At 34.9% G+C, this 16162-nt stretch overlaps 1 protein-coding gene across 1 annotated transcript in view; it reads left to right on the top strand.

The window, feature by feature from the left end:
- SPRED1 (sprouty related EVH1 domain containing 1) overlaps positions 1-16162 on the top strand; it is a 141172-nt gene that overhangs the window by 104571 nt on the left and 20439 nt on the right. Inside the window, exon 5 of the mRNA XM_030318537.1 lies at positions 13857-14009. Within this exon, the coding sequence (XP_030174397.1) occupies positions 13857-14009 (153 nt within the window). The remainder of the gene's footprint in view (positions 1-13856; positions 14010-16162) is intronic.

The following is a 16162-nucleotide window of genomic DNA, read 5'->3' as shown; positions in this document are numbered from 1 at the left end:
GATTTAGGTACCCCCAAATGGGGTGCTGCCATAGCAAATACTTTAAAATGTGGGATAGACTGAACTTGGTCACTAGATGGAAGCTTAATGTCAGGTGTTTGAAGAGACTGCCAGTGAAGGCTTAAATGAAAATAAAATCATATTAGAAACTGGAAGAAAGGGTATCTTTGTTATACAGTGGCAGACAGTTTAGCAACACTGTCACCTTCAGTAATGTGGGTCTTTTAGAAAATGTATCTAATGAGCTAGGTGACACAGCTAAGGAGATTTTTAAGCAAAAGTTTAAAACTGTTGCTTGGTTTCTTCTTTCTGCTTATGGTAAAACAGGAGAGAGAGAAGAAAGGGCTCCTAAACAATATGGAGCCAGGACCCGATGGTTTGAAATTCTCATCCTCTCAGTATGTCCCACTGTGCTGAGATTAGGAAATGGCATCCAGGCAAAGGTCAAATCCAGGGCACTCTCAGAATAGCTTTGTCTAAAGATGATGAAGCTAAGTGTGTGACATACAGTCCTCTGTTAAGATCTCAGACATATCTAAGGTATGCCTCCAAGAACTTTTCAATCAAAGTCATAGGGCTAATTAAACAGATTAAGGATGTCCCTTAGTAGGAATTTATAGTAGAGAAGAGTTTATCTCAGATTTGTGACTGCTCATTTTTGTCAAATGTGTGAACCCCAATAAGAATTCCAAGAGACCCACGGTATTTTCCTTTTTTTTTTTTAAATGTTTATTTATTTTTGAGAGAGAGGGCAAATGAAGGAGGGACAGAGAGAGAGAGAGAGAGAGAGAGAGAGAGACAGAGAATTTGCAGCAGGCTGCACACTGTCAGCGCAGAGCCCTATGCAGGGCTCGAACTCACGAACTGTGAGATCATGACCTGAGCCCGAAGTTGGACACTTAATCTACTGAGCCACCTAGACATCCCCTACAGTGTTTTCTTTTCTTTTCTTTTCTTTTCTTTTCTTTTCTTTTCTTTTCTTTTCTTTTCTTTTCTTTTCTTAAATGTTTTATTTATTTTTTGAGGGAGCGTGAGTGTGGGAGAAGTAGAGGGCGAGGGGGACAGACCACCCGAAGCAGGCTCTGTGCTGACAGTAGAGAGCGCAATTCAGGGCTGGAACTCAGGAACTGTGAGATCATGACCCAATCCGAAGTCAGACACTCCCCCCAACTTAGCCACCCAAGTGCCCCCCTCTCACAGTGTTTTCAAAGGCGTTAATTTGGCAGAAGTATCACCAACTTGGATTGAAGAATAGCTCTTTAGATCCAAAGATTCTACTGGTAGGAAGCAGGTGAAAACAACTATACACATGTGTGTGAATATGGGCTACTTTTCATAAAATGGAAGGGTGACTCAGAAAAGAGAGCCCAAATCTCCAAGGCCAGAGCCAAGAACTATGGAGAATTATTTCTAGATCCTAAATTCTTTTCAAGCAACTTGGAAGACGTTTCTACTTTGATTTCAGAATTACTTTGGATCAGTTGACTCCATTGTTGTTCCCGTATTTTCAAATTTTGTACAAGATGGTGTTACAGCAGTTTTCCTCTGCCTGTCCTACCATTGTATTTTGTGTATGTGTGGGGCAGATAATTTGTCTTTTTAGTTCACAGGTCTTCACACTGGGAGAAATTGTACTCAAAGGATTGTGCTTAAGGAACTGTCCCCAAGAAGTTTCATCTGTACATGGATCTATTTAGATCACAACATCCTGGATGTGAAGTTGTTGCTCTAAAGGGATGAGACTTTTGGGGGAGTCTTGGGAGGGGGTGAGTGTATTTTGCATATGCAGAAAAATGTTAATTATTTGTCCAAAGAGTGGTGAACAGTAGTGATCATAAAATATGTCCACAAATTATTTCATAGTCCTCTCTTCACTCGAGTCTAATTGCCCTCTCTTGCGTGTCACTGTATGTAGTGACTTACTTCTAACAAATAGTATGTGAAGGAAGTGAGGTTAGGTTGTGAGATTTGTGACTTCCATCTTGCTCTTTCTCTTGATCACTCAGTCTGGGAGAAGCTTGGTAATGTGCAAAGACACTTAAGCAGTTCTGAAAAGAGATGAGACCTTGTTTCAGCAGCCAGCACGGAAATGGGTCAATCTTGGAAGAAAGTTTTCTAGCCCTAAACAAGCCTTCAGATAACTGCAGCCGTGGCTATTACCTTTACTGCAACCTAGTGAAGGACTGTGAGCCACAACCACTCAGCTAAAGTGCTTCAAAATTTCTCACTCACAGAAACTGAGATAATAAATGCTGGTCTTTAAAGCCGCTGCTTTGTGGTCATTATGCAGGAATAGCTAACCAAATACACAAGCAGAACAAAAGCTAACATTTGTACTCCTGTTCCTTTAATCTTAATCGTCACCCCTCTCAGTTTTTTAGATGGTGTCTAGGTTAGGCTAAATTCCATCTTTCATTAATAGAAGAATGTGTTGTAATCTTAGTTTTATATAACCCTTTTATAACTAAGTATGTTCAGGTAGGAAAAAAGTCCTCTTTATTACTTTAAAAAATTCTGACCTGATTATGTAATCCATTAACCTTAATTATATCAATAAAGGGATGGTGGACTGAGATGCTAACAAATATGTGAGATAAATTTTTCTGACCTTCCTGTTTGAAAATGTTTAAAGAGAATTGATATCCAGAATTAAAACTGCTGAAGAAAACTCTTAAATTTACCTTAGTACCATTTATTTCATGATATGCCAAAGTTTTTATGTGTCATTCTTATTTTGGAGTACATTGGAGGTTATAAAGTATTTTAATTTATTTAACCATTTTATCAGGAGTAAAGTACATCATTGTTTTGTAATTCACCTGTGGGCTTGGCATAACTAAACATTGTAAAATTATTTTGAATACAAATTGAGATTTATAGTAGTAGCTATGTCAGGTTTACTTTATTGGTGATTATTTGCAAAGACAACTAAAATGGTTATTTATTTATTTTATTTTTGAGAGAGAGAGAGAGAGAGAGACGGAATGAGAATGTGAGCAGGGGAGGTGCAGAGAGAGAGAGGGGGACAGAGGATCCAAAGCAGGGTCTGTGCTGTCAGCACAGAGCCCGTTGCGGAGCTCAAACTCACAAACTGTGAGATCATGACCTGAAGCTAAAGTCGGCTGCTCAACTGACTGAGCCACCCAGGTGCTCCACTAAAATGGTTTTTAAAGAGTTACTCATTATCTAAATTTTTTTAACCCAGAGGAGGTAATGATTGTGTTTTATTTAGGTTATCAGTGTCTTCAAAGGCATTAAATAAGAGTGGAAATTCTCTCCATTTCAAGTATTTATTTATTCAACAATTATTTGCGCACCTTTTCTATTGTGACTATACTAGACATTTGGTTATTTGCTGGTGGCTGCCTTTCTGCTTTCAACAATTTAGTGTCTTTATTAGGCATCATAAATCAGAAAGATGTCTACCTTTTTATTTCATACCCATCTTTGAAGGGTTTTATGACACACCATCATTTGGATTTAAAATCACACCTTGCTCATCTTTAATCCTTCATGTTTTAGTGCAGAGCTGATCATGTACATAGCTGTTATCAACAAGGATTTTTAAAGAAAAATCTTGAAAGTTAGGATTTTTAACCAAAGCTGTGATAAGATATGAATGTTGTATTCATTGGTTTCTTTCTTTGACTGTTTCACTGAGCCAGTTAGGTTTGTTTTATGTTTGTTGTTGTTGTTGTCGTTGTTGTTTTTAATGCTGGCTCATATTTGTTATAAGATCATTTTTACAGTGTTTCTCCAACCAAAGAACAGCTCTTACTGTTGAGATGTGCTAGATTGGTAAGAAAACTCATAAAACTCACCTCAACAGGCTTGTGGTTCTCAGAGGAAAAGATCTCAGATTTCATGCTTTTGGGAAGAAGAAAGATGACACTGACACCTAATTGATCTGAAGTGAAAGTTGTCTTATGTTTTCTTTTGGCCACTGAGAAATACTTGACTTACTTTGTTTTAGAATTTGATAGTGGTTTCTAGCCACAATGATTTAATATAATTTTGTTACAGCAGGGGGGATATGAATTGTTCGTGTACTAATTTTCAAAGGTGATAACATTTTAATAAGACTTTATATCTAAGAACTAAGTTAATGGATAGGCATTATTTAGCTGGCAAATGGATGTTATATTATTGTGACCATTACCATCCTACATTAAATACTATCTCATAGTTAAGTTCCCAAAGCCTTAATATATTTCAGGTTGAGTTTTATTTGTTATTTAACAAGGGAGCAAAAAACTGTATAACCTTTTTGCATGTTTTGTTATTTACATTTTTTCTTGACTCTTAGACTAATACATCTTCATGTAGATGATTTAGATAGATAGAAAATAATAAAGAAGAAATCAGGGATCATGTGATTCCTACCCAGAGATAACTGCAATTAATATTTCGGGTACTTCTGCCTTGGTTTTTCTTTGTTCTTTCATATTGTATTCAGATATACACTTCTTTTTTAAAGTGCCATAGGACCCCGTCTCTTCTCCAGTTTGTGTGCGTGTGTGTGTGTGTGTGTGCGCGCGCGTGTGTGTATTTTAAAGATTTTAAAGTAATCTCTGTGCCCAGCATGGGGCTTGAACCCACACTCTGAGATAAGAGTCACATGCTCTACCAACTGAGCCAGGCAACCTTTGATTCTGTTTTGAAAGGACTTTTGTTTGTGTTGGTGATGATAGCAATGGTGGTAGTTGGCATTTAAGTAGTATAAATCCTAAAATTTGAACCCACACGCAGTCTGACTTCAGAGTTTTTACATTTAGCCATTATAATCATACAACTGTGCTAAACAATTTATTTAACCATGTTTTATTGAACATTTACTTTATTCTCCACAGCCTCTTACATTAATTTTTGTTAATATTTCTGAGTGTGACCTTAGGATAAGATCCTAGAAGTAGATTTACCAGTTAAAGGATTGTATAAAGATTTATATAGTTACCAGAAACTATATAACTGCTGCCTAATAACTCAAAATCAGATTTACAGACAATAAACAATTCCTGAAAACCTAACACCACATTTAAGTCAAACTAACTAAATTAGAAAAATAGTTTAGTTTGTGTGTTGATTAATCTAAGGCAGAGGACTTATTTCCTTTTTGCTGTTTTTGCAAGACATTGTATCTTGGTACATTTCTCATTCCTTCCATATTGTTTTATCACTGATTACTGTGCTCAGATTGTTTAAACAAAATTCTGTATGTGCTATTAATGTTTTTATACAAAGCTTCTAGACAAATATAAGATTAAAGGCTCACAGGTTAGTTTGTTCTTACCCTGAAACTAATCAAAGAAACAAGAGAAATCTAATGAGTAGAATAGGAGACAGTTGTCAAATCTGAAATGAATTGCTACTGGGTGCTACACCAAATTATTAATGGTGATTTTGCTGGGTTTGTGGAATTGTTGTAATTTTTTTTCTGTGCTTCCTAAGTTTGCATAATTTGAGTCTATAATTTTAAATGTCAAAGAATTCGGTAGCGTTTTTAACTTATGCAGTGCAATAATATAACATTTATCAAAGAATATTTAAAAATCGTTCCATCATGCTAAAATAAACTAATAGTATAGTTATTAAAATCTTCTCTTGTTGGATTTAACCCAGCCACACATTTTTAAACCTGTGTTTTGTGATCTACACCTACAAGAGTAAACTTCTTGAGCAATAAGTACACCGTGTGATAGCACTTTTTTTCACACCTGATTATTAGTTGGGACTCATATATATAAAAGGTTTGCAGAACAACGCTGTTTTCTCTACTCATTTCTGCAGTAAGAAGGGACAAAGGGAAGGAGAGAAGCAAAGACTTTCTGTTTTCTCTGCAGCTGTCATCTATGCCTTATGTTCTGATAGAGAGCTACAGCTGGAATTATTTTATTGCTTTACCCAGCATCCTTTTGCCTCTATGTACAAAATTTCAATAGTAGTCTTAGGAGAAGAAAAAGCTAAACAATCTCTTAGCAACCATAGGAGAATAATTACTATACCAGCCTCTGAGAGTGAAACAGATTTCCATTGTACATTAAATACAGGCATAAGTTACCTTACAGATAATATAGTTGAGTGTATGCCAGCACAATCCTAAGAGCATTGAATGTGGGTGTGTATAAGTGCTGTAGACAATTTTTTTAAAGCTGGAGGTCATGCAAATGTATGTACAGTCTTTACACATATCATGTGTTACATTTTGTGGTCTTGTGAAAGATTTTTGGCATTTCCCACCACCTAACTTTAGAATATATGGTCCCATAGTAATTGTTACTTTTAAGGAGTTGTAATTTTGTTAAAAACATTCAAATTTGACTAAGCCTGAATGTTTTTTACTCAGTTCTGTCCAACTTAACAAAGCATTTTGGTTATTATTAATTTTAATTATGGAAATAGTACAAATAGTCTGGAAAACAACAAAATATTTTTCTTACTACATTGGCAAAGACTGGTAAGTTGATAAGGCCCAGTGTGAACAGAAATGTGAAGAAATGGTCCCTCTCTCATATGCTTTTGAGGGGTTCTGAAATGATACATAAGCTTGCTCTAGAAGGTAGGTTTGTAATGTAATTGGAATATATGCATATTGTTTATTCAGTAATTCTATTTAGGGAAATGAATCCTAAGGAAATAATATTACCACTGCACCAAGATGTATGTATAAAGTGGTGCATTGCAACGTGTATAACAAAATGGAAGCAGTCTAAATGTCCATAATTAGAGTATTGCTTACAGGATAGATGACCCACACATATTGAACTAATTTGAAACCATTTCAGAGCACAAGGTGTGTCGTTCCATATTGACATGGTAAGAGATCTGTGGTATATTGTGAAGTTAGAAAAAGTGTATCCACTGCATGGATAGACTGTCTACAATACAAATGGAACCATAATATATGTAGGATAGGAACAAATACACATGCACTAAGAAGTCTGGAAGGATCTATGTCAAATAATAGGTGCTATTCCATGGGGTTGAAATTATGGGAAGAATTTTTTGCATACTTTGAACTTTTATAGTTACTAAAATTATTTTTTGGGGGGGTGAAGAGTGTTTTGTGTATGAGTTCTTGTTCTCCTTTTTTTTCTCCTGTTAACACATATCTACTCCCAAGAGTCTATATTAATATCATATGATCTGATTTGTGGATGTTTGCATATTACAGATTATTTATATGATACTCACTATATACAGGCATAATTGTAAGCTCTAGGGATAAGATGTAGGTAAAGTCTTCCATTACTAGCTCATGGGAGAACTATAAATAAAAGAATGCTTAGAATACAGGGTGGTAGATAGAAGTATTTTTGAGGAACTTTAGAAGGAGGGAATGATTATCTTGGGAGTGGGTCAACAAAGACTTTTAAGAGTTTATACCTGACATTATAAAGAGTTTTTCTTGTGGAAAAATTGAAATCATTGTGGGCAAAGGAAATGACATGTACAAAGAATCAGAAGTGTGAAATGTCAGGTCGTGAGAAACAAGTAGATCAGTATTTCTGAAACCAAAAGATTTGAGGATGAAATATTAGGAGCCATGGTAAAGTAACAAACCTGTGCATTCATTTGTTAGTTTTTTTGTTCATTCTCAGAATTTCTTATTTGCAGAAAGAAAATAACTATGTAATTTTTAGCAAGACTTATCCATCATAGAAATTAAATATCATATATATATATGTATTTATATATATATATATGGAAGTTGTGATGATGCTTAGGCTTGGTGAGGATATGGAACATTGCTTCTGGGTATGTGAATTGTTAGAACCACCTTGGAAACTAGGTGGTTGGTTTTTTTTTAATTTTTTAAAATTTATATCCAAGTTAGCATACAGTGCAATAATGATTTCAGGAGTAGAATCCAGTGATTCATCCCCTGCATGTAACACCCAGTGCTCATCCCGACAAGTGTCCTCCTTAATACCCCTTGCCCATTTAGCCCATCCCCTCACCCAAAACTCCTCCGGCAACCCTGTTTGTTCTCTGTATTTAAGAGTCTCTTATGTTTTGTCCCCCTCCCTGTTTTTGTATTATTTTTGCTTCCCTTCCCTTATGTTCATCTGTTTTGTATCTTAAATTCCACATATGAGTGAAGTCATATGATAATTGTCTTTCTCTAATTTCCCTAAGCATAATATACTCTAGTTCCATCCATGTTGTTGTAAATGGCACGGTTTCATTCTTTTTGATTGCTGAGTAGTAATATTCCATTGTGTGTACACACACACACACACACACACACACACACACCCCACATCTTCTTTATCCATTCATCAGTTTTAGGACATTTGGGCTCTTTCCATACTTGGTTGATAGCGCTGCTATAAACATGGGGGTGCATGTGCTCCTTTGAAACAGCACACCTGTATCCCTTGGGTAAATGCCTAGTAGTGCAATTGCTGGGTTGTAGGGTAGTTCTATTTTTAATTTTTTGAGGAACCTCCATACTGTTTTCCAGAGTGGCTGTACCAGTTTGCATTTCCACCAGCAGTGCAAAAGAGATACTCTTTCTCTGCATCTTCACCAACATCTGTTGTTGCCTGAGATGTTAATTTTAGCCATTCTGACAGGTGTGAGGTGGTATCTCATTGTGGTTTTGATTTGTATTTCTCTGATGATGAGTGATGTTGAGCATCTTCTCATGTGTCTGTTTGCCATTTGGATGTCTTCTTTGGAGAAGTGTCTGTTCATGTCTGTTGCCCATTTTTTCCCTGCATTATTTGTTTTTTGGATGTTGAGTTTAGTAAGTTCTTTACAGATTTGGGATACAACCCTTTATTTGATATGTCATTTGCAAATATCTTGTCCCATTCCATTGGTTGCCTTTTAGTTTTGCTGATTGGGAAACTAATTTTTATTATGTAAACTAGAATGTATGTAGGTGTGTCCTGTGATCCACCATTTTCATTCCTGGATATTTACCAGAAAAAGTCTTGCACGTATATACCATGAAGCCTGTAAAAATATTCTTAGCAACATTGTTTGAAATAGCAAAAAAATTAACTGTTTCATTTTAGGCTAGTTATTTAATCTCTGAGCTTTACTTTCTTCATATGGAGTAGAGAGATAATAATACTATCTACTTTGAAGAATTGCTGTGAGGATTTAGATAAGCTAACTCAAAGTACTTGGGACAATATCTGATACTAAATATGTGTTAGCTACCATGGCTACACAGAAGTGAAGACTTATGAGCTATATTGCTATACATGTCAACATGAATAGGTTTCACACACAAAAAATGAAGTCTTGTATAGCATCGTATCAGTCAAATAAAATTCAAAAGCATCTGTAACTAAATATTGTTCAGCGATGACACTTGCATGATAAAAACTTCAGAGTATGAAAAGTGTTTTCCTGCTGGTGATCAAAGTAGGACATGAAAATGTGGAAAAACATGTACCACTTATTTGTTGTGTTGGTTATATTCTCTTTCTTTCTTAAGTAAATATACACATATTCATGTCATTATTTATATCGGGTATGTATAGTCCTTTATATAAAGTATTTCCTTTGGAAATGTCAACAGTTCAGGGTATATCCTTATGTAGTATTGATAAAATTTTTAAATATCCATCCATTCTATCAGATAAATGGGATCATGTCATACTGACAATTCTGTACCTAGCTTTTTTCATTTAGCAGTATCTTGTGAGTAATGTGTAAGACCTTTTTTATGGCTGTATAGTATTTCACCAATATATATATAATACTTTTTAACCAGTCCTCTGCTGATAATAACCATAGGACGTTTTCTTTTGGGTTTTTTCCCTCTCTTTTGTTTAAAAATAGTACTACCATGCTTTGTGTGTGTATCTGTATGTATAGTCACTTTCTCAAAGAATTGTATTCCCACCAGTGCTGTAACAGTATACCTCTTTCTCCATACCCTTGCCAGCATAGAGTATTTTTATCTGTCTTTTCTAGTCTGTAAAAAAATTGGCATTATATTTTTATGGCTTTAATTAGGAATGAAGTTCAGTCTTTTCCTATATTTATTGCCCATTTTTCCCCTATGAAATAAAATTAAACTGTATCTTGTATGTCAGTGTTTTTTGGGAGTAGTGAGCCCATTTCTACAGATTCATGTAAATTATATTTCTTATGAAAGTGTTCCTCAGACAATGCTGATTTTCTTCCCCTCTACTCTCCAGTATGTGTAGGACCCCCCCCCCCCCAACAGAGCTTTGATAATTGGAAATCTTAGAAGGGTTATGAATAGAAAAGCCAGTAGATGTGCATGAATACCCTTACCCACGGCTGGAAATGAGGAGATCAGTTAAAAGGCTACTGAAAAAGATAGCAAAAAAGAACATGGCTTGCATGAGAGAAAATAGATTTGAAAGATAACCAGAAGGTGAACTTGGAAAAAATTGGGAAGAGTTTTTTTTAATTGACAAAAAGATATTTCGCATGAATCCATAAGGGTTTGGGGCAAGTGTTGAAGAATGTCTCTCAGCTTGGTAGTTGAATTATTTAAATATTTTGATATTTTGATAGAATACATTTATATTTCAAAGCATTACAATTATATATCACAGACAAGGGACAAAATATATACCTAGATTTTTAAGAGTAATTTTGGTCAACATAAAAGTAAACAAGCTCTAGAAACACTGAAAAATTACTCCTGATCATACTATCAAGGAGAGGTGTTAACATTCATCTTATATGCTTTTAATCTTTTATGGTTATGATAATACCATAAACAAAGTTTTATATATTGTCTTTTTAACACTAAACATTTCCCTATATAGTGGATATTGTTTATAAGCCTAATTTCAAAATGGCCACTCAGTATTCCATTAAGTGGGCATACCATAGTTTATATAACCATTTCCTCATTTTGAGACATAAGGGTTCTTTCTCCATTTTAATGTTGAGAGTAATCTGAGATGGGGCGCCTGGGTGGCTTAGTTGGTTAAGTGTCCAACTTCGGCTCAGGTTTGTGAGTTTCAGCCCTGCGTCAGTCTCTGTGCTGACCACTCGGAGCCTAGATCCTTGCTTCAATTCTGTCTCTTCTCTCTACCCCTCCCTCGCTCTCACTCTGTCTCTTTCTCTCTCAAAAGTAAAATAAACATTTAAGAATAAAAAAAGAAAAAAAACTAATTCTGAGAAAAATACTTTGCGCCTAAAGCTTCTTCCATTTAGTACTTTTTTTTTTCTTTGCTGGATTCAAGAATTTGTCATAACGTTGGGATGTTTTAAACGATCTGATACATTTTACTAAAATTGCTTTTCAGAAATTATTCTTCCAGACTTTACTCCTGGGTGTGGAATCAGCAATGAATAAGAATTGCCATTTTACTTATCACCACTTTTTTTTTTAACTTTGTCAGTATACATCTAAATTTATAACTTGCTGCAGGAGATATAATTAAGTAGTAGGAAAATACTGTTTAGGATTCTATAAAAATGTTTTAGTTTGTTTTTCACAATTCCTGGATAATGTGGATTGTAGACTCTATTTTCATACATTGAGGATTGGTGTGTGTGGGGGGGATTGTTTTTATCATATTAATTAAGCAGAAGATGCTTTAGTTACTTAGTTATTTTATTAGCCAAGATCCATTTAGGTGTGTAGTTGTAAATTCAGTGTGTGATGTGAAATATATCTAGTTAGTAGGTTGATTTCAGCTCTTTTGGTAAACATTTTTAAGTAGAACTAAATCATTTGTTACCCAAACAATAAACACATTTTTATTTATTTAATATGAAATAATCAGCACTCTTTGTAGTTCCCTTTAAGAAATAAGTGTATTCTTAATCAAAATGAAATGTGTTACTGCTTAATTTACAGAATATAAGCAGAATTAACCCAAGTCAAAAGTAAAATACTTGGGTTATATAACTATCTTATGTTTGTTCAGATATGGATTTTTCAGTAGGCTTTATTTTATTTTACAAATCTTAAATGACTCAATTAGATTGGAATTCAGTAAAAGCATCCTGATCCAAATAGTTGTCATCATTAGAAGCAAAATTACTTAATTACTACTGATATTATTCTACTGCCTCCTCCTCTTCCTACTACTACAATAATAATTCAAGCTTGTGTATAGTTTTTAATATATTGAGTATCTCTGGTAACCCCAAAGTTACTAATACAAATCTACCCAATTTATAATAAAATAATAATTTAGGGAAGTTAGTTGCTTACATTTTATACCTTGGTTGGATGAGACAAGTTTCCAACTTAGGCCCTTTATCTAAGCCTTCTCCCGACCCCTTTATTTTCTTCTATTCATTTTGCTTACGATTTAGGAGAATTTTTTGGATCATTTATTTTCAGAACTGCCTGGAATATGTAATAAATATATTACTTGATTTTTTTTTTTTTTTTTTACTGTTTCCAGTTTTGATCGTGCATTTTGATAGAATGTTTGCTGGCTACTGTTTAGCCAGCTCCTTTCCAATAATTAATTTAGCATTAACTGTCATAACACATTGGGACAACTATAATGAAAGTTAGCTAAAAAGAACCATTAACTGGGTTTGGCATACTTAGTTTTAAGTGGCAGTACATTCATATATATATATATATATATATATATACACACACACACACACGTATATACATGTATATACGTATATACATGTATATACGTGTGTGTGTGTATATATATGTATATACATGTATATATGTGTGTGTATATATATATACATATATATCTATCTATATAGATATAGTGTGTGTGTGTATCTGTGTGTATTTAATATGTATTTATTTTTGAGAGAGACAGAGGATCTGTCAACTCAGAGCTCAATGTGGGACTCAAACTCAGCTGAAGTTGGACACTTAACCAAATGAGCCACCCAGGTGCCCTTCAAATACATTTTTAAAAGTTTACTTGCTTACTCCCTGATAAAAGAATAGTTTTTAGTTTTCAGAACACTTTCACATATATTATCTCACTAAATCCTTGACAATCCATATGATAAAATAGCAGAAGTATTAGAAGTATTTGGTAATTGAGAAAACGAAGTTCCATAGACATTAAATGTCACAAGGCTACTTTGTTCCAGAGTAAGGACTAGAATGTGCATTTATAAACTAAAATATCATAGATATTTTATGAATTTTACTGCCTAATTTTAGAGCACTAAATTTTTAAATCTTTTTTTTTTAGAAAAATCTTTTAAAGGTTTATACCTTTAAGATTATTAGCCCTATAGTGATTACTCTGAATTGTTTTAGATTAACCCAATGAAAGTATTTCTGTCATTTTTATTTGGCTGTCACAATCTTTTGAAATAATTATACAATAACAGGGAAAGTAATGGCAAATAGTTTTCTCATTTCTTTAAAAAAGAAACAAATTATTTTTTCTAAAATTTTAAAAGCCTGTTATTATAGACTGTCATTGAGCATATCCCCTACCTAAGTCTCATGTGCATGATTTGAGTCTTTGTAGATAATCAGCAAGTTCGGGCTAATTAATTCTTTCATTCATTCAATAAGGTCATGGGATGTTGTTTTCTTTTGATCCGCTGTATCATACAACACAGGATAGTCCTTGGTACATGCTTTTTTCACTTGCAAAATAACACTTTTATTAATTTTTATCTTCACTGTAACAATTTCTTCATTTTCTTTGTATGTTTATTACTTATTAAAAGCTTTGTTTTAATTGATTCTCTCTCTCTCTCTCTCTCTCTCTCTCTCTCATGGCATAGTTAGGCTTCTAAGTTATTTTCTATAAGAAATCATTGTTTTAGTTTGGGGAATTGCCATTTATAGTGATGGTGGTGGTACGTAAGATTTTCTAAATACTTGCTAGAGTGAACATTTCTTAGTTTGTTTTTCATATTTTGGCAACTAATGAATTTGGGGGATTATTTCCCATTAGGCAACTGAAGAGGATACTTCCAGTTCTCTAGTGAAAGATCATCTTTTCCAGCAAGAGACAGTTGTTACCAGTGAGCCTTACAGAATCTCAAGACCTTCTGCCTTTGAAGGTCTGGATGCCAGAAGAGTCTACTTACAAAGTCAAGCCAGTCAGGTGAGACCATTAAATATTTTCCAGTGTGTTATTCGTATGTATAGAAATTGGATGTACTAGAGAAGGACTTTAAGACCATGTGCCTTTACCAGACAAAATAAACAACAGAAGTCTAGGCAAATATGATTTAATTGAACCATAAACTTTACATTTTTTGATGACAAAGGTGAAAAGGGAAAATGTGTTAGTTACATTTTCATTATCTGAACGAAAAGGCATTTTATTCTCTTGGGAAGCATATGTTTCCCTATCATTACTCTACATAGAACTTCTCAGATGAGAGATACTACGAAAAATAGTCCTGAGCAAACATACCTGTGGCAAATACACTGATGAGTTTCATAGAGTTATTTCTTGTAGCTTAACCTCAGATACTAATAGTGTACTCCTAAATCAACTCAGAGAAAAGTGTTTCCTTTGGGTACTCCGTATACAGTCTTCTAATTGTTCCAGCTTGATCTAAAAATGAAACCTTAGGGGCGCCTGGGTGGCTCAGTTGGTTAAGTGTCCGACTTCGGCTCGGGTCATGATCTCGCAGTCCATGAGTTCAAGCCCCGCGTCGGGCTCTGTGCTGACAGCTCAGAGCCTGGAGCCTGCTTCGGATTCTGTGTCTCCCTCTCTCTCTGACCCTCCCCCATTCATGCTCTGTCTCTCTCTGTCTCAAAAATAAATAAACATTAAAAAAAAATTAAAAAAATAAAATAAAATAAAAATGAAACCTTAGTTATAGGATAGAACCCTATTTTTATGCCACTTACAAATGTTATTAAATCTGTCAGAAGACCATTCTTGACCCCATTTTTTTTAGTGATATGAACAGATGCTTTCATTCTTAAATAAGCATTTCTAACTGTTTCTCTGTGAACTCCTGTGGCTTAAACTATGCCCAGTATATGTGTACAAAATCAAAAGCCAATCAAAGTGATTTTTTTTAAATGTTTTAAAATATTTATTCTTCTTGTTAGCTGTTTATAAGATGTATTAGTAACCAGTGGCATAGTGGCTATGCCTGAAGCCTACCCTGATTCTCATTTAAGAATTCCATTGTAACCTGAGGATCTCAAATCTGCAGCTTGTTCGGGAAGAAATTTGCATTGCATTTGCTCTTCTATTTGTCTAGAACACTTTTCCCCTAGATCTTCAGAGTTTGCTCCTCACATTGTCACCTCTTTTGTGAACCCTTCCCTGGGTGCTCTAAATAAATAAAATAGCAATCTGTTTTGTTTTGTTTTGCTTTGTTTTGAGGGGGAGAATCTTTTTTTTAAATTTTTTTTTTAACGTTTTATTCATTTTTGAGACAGAGAGAGACAGAGCATGAATGGGGGAGGGTCAGAGAGAGAGGGAGACACAGAATCTGAAACAGGCTCCAGGCTCTGAGCTGTCAGCACAGAGCCCAGCACGGGGCTTGAACTCACGGACCGTGAGATCATGACCTGAGCCGAAGTTGGATGCTCAACTGACTGAGCCACCCAGGCACCCCGAGGGGGAGAATCTTAAGCAGGCTCTGTGCTGATTGTGGAGCTGTCATGGAGCATGATCCCACAACCCTGGGATCATGACCTGAGCCAAAATCGAGAGTCAGACACTCAACCGACTGAGCCACCCACATGCCCCAAAATAGCAACTTTTCTATCACTATACCCTTACTCTGCTTTATTTTTCATGACACTTATCACTTCCTGACTTTATATATTTAATTTTCTATTTGTAACTTTTTGTTCCACAATATGTTCAGGAACCTAGAAGTTTCTTAATAGAATGAGCATCTAGTTAACATTTGTTGAATGAAAGAATGAATAAATGCTAACAGCATCGCCTTGGAAGCAAATGATATTTGACTCAGTTTATTCCTAGTCTTAACATCCAGTATTGGGACCTTGATTAATTTAGGATCATTTGGTTTTGCAAGGAACAAATCCATTCGCACTTACTTAAGGAAAGAGGACTTTATTTTAATGACTCAGTGGCATTTCTCAGAATTCCTTTTAAGAATAAGTACAGGGTAAGACTTTTGAGATGCTAGGCATTAAGTAGCTTCTCTCTTTCCCCACTCCTGCTCCCCCTGTACCCTATTCACACATACTCCACATGACCATTTATCTATGTTTCTCTTTATATATTTGTTTCATTCTTTTGCACAATGGTCTAGACTG

This window comes from Lynx canadensis, chromosome B3 (genome assembly GCF_007474595.2).
Source record: "Lynx canadensis isolate LIC74 chromosome B3, mLynCan4.pri.v2, whole genome shotgun sequence".
Classification (NCBI taxonomy): Eukaryota; Metazoa; Chordata; class Mammalia; order Carnivora; family Felidae; genus Lynx; species Lynx canadensis.
Note: the sequence above shows the minus strand (reverse complement) of the source record. Positions and strands in the feature narration are given on the sequence as shown.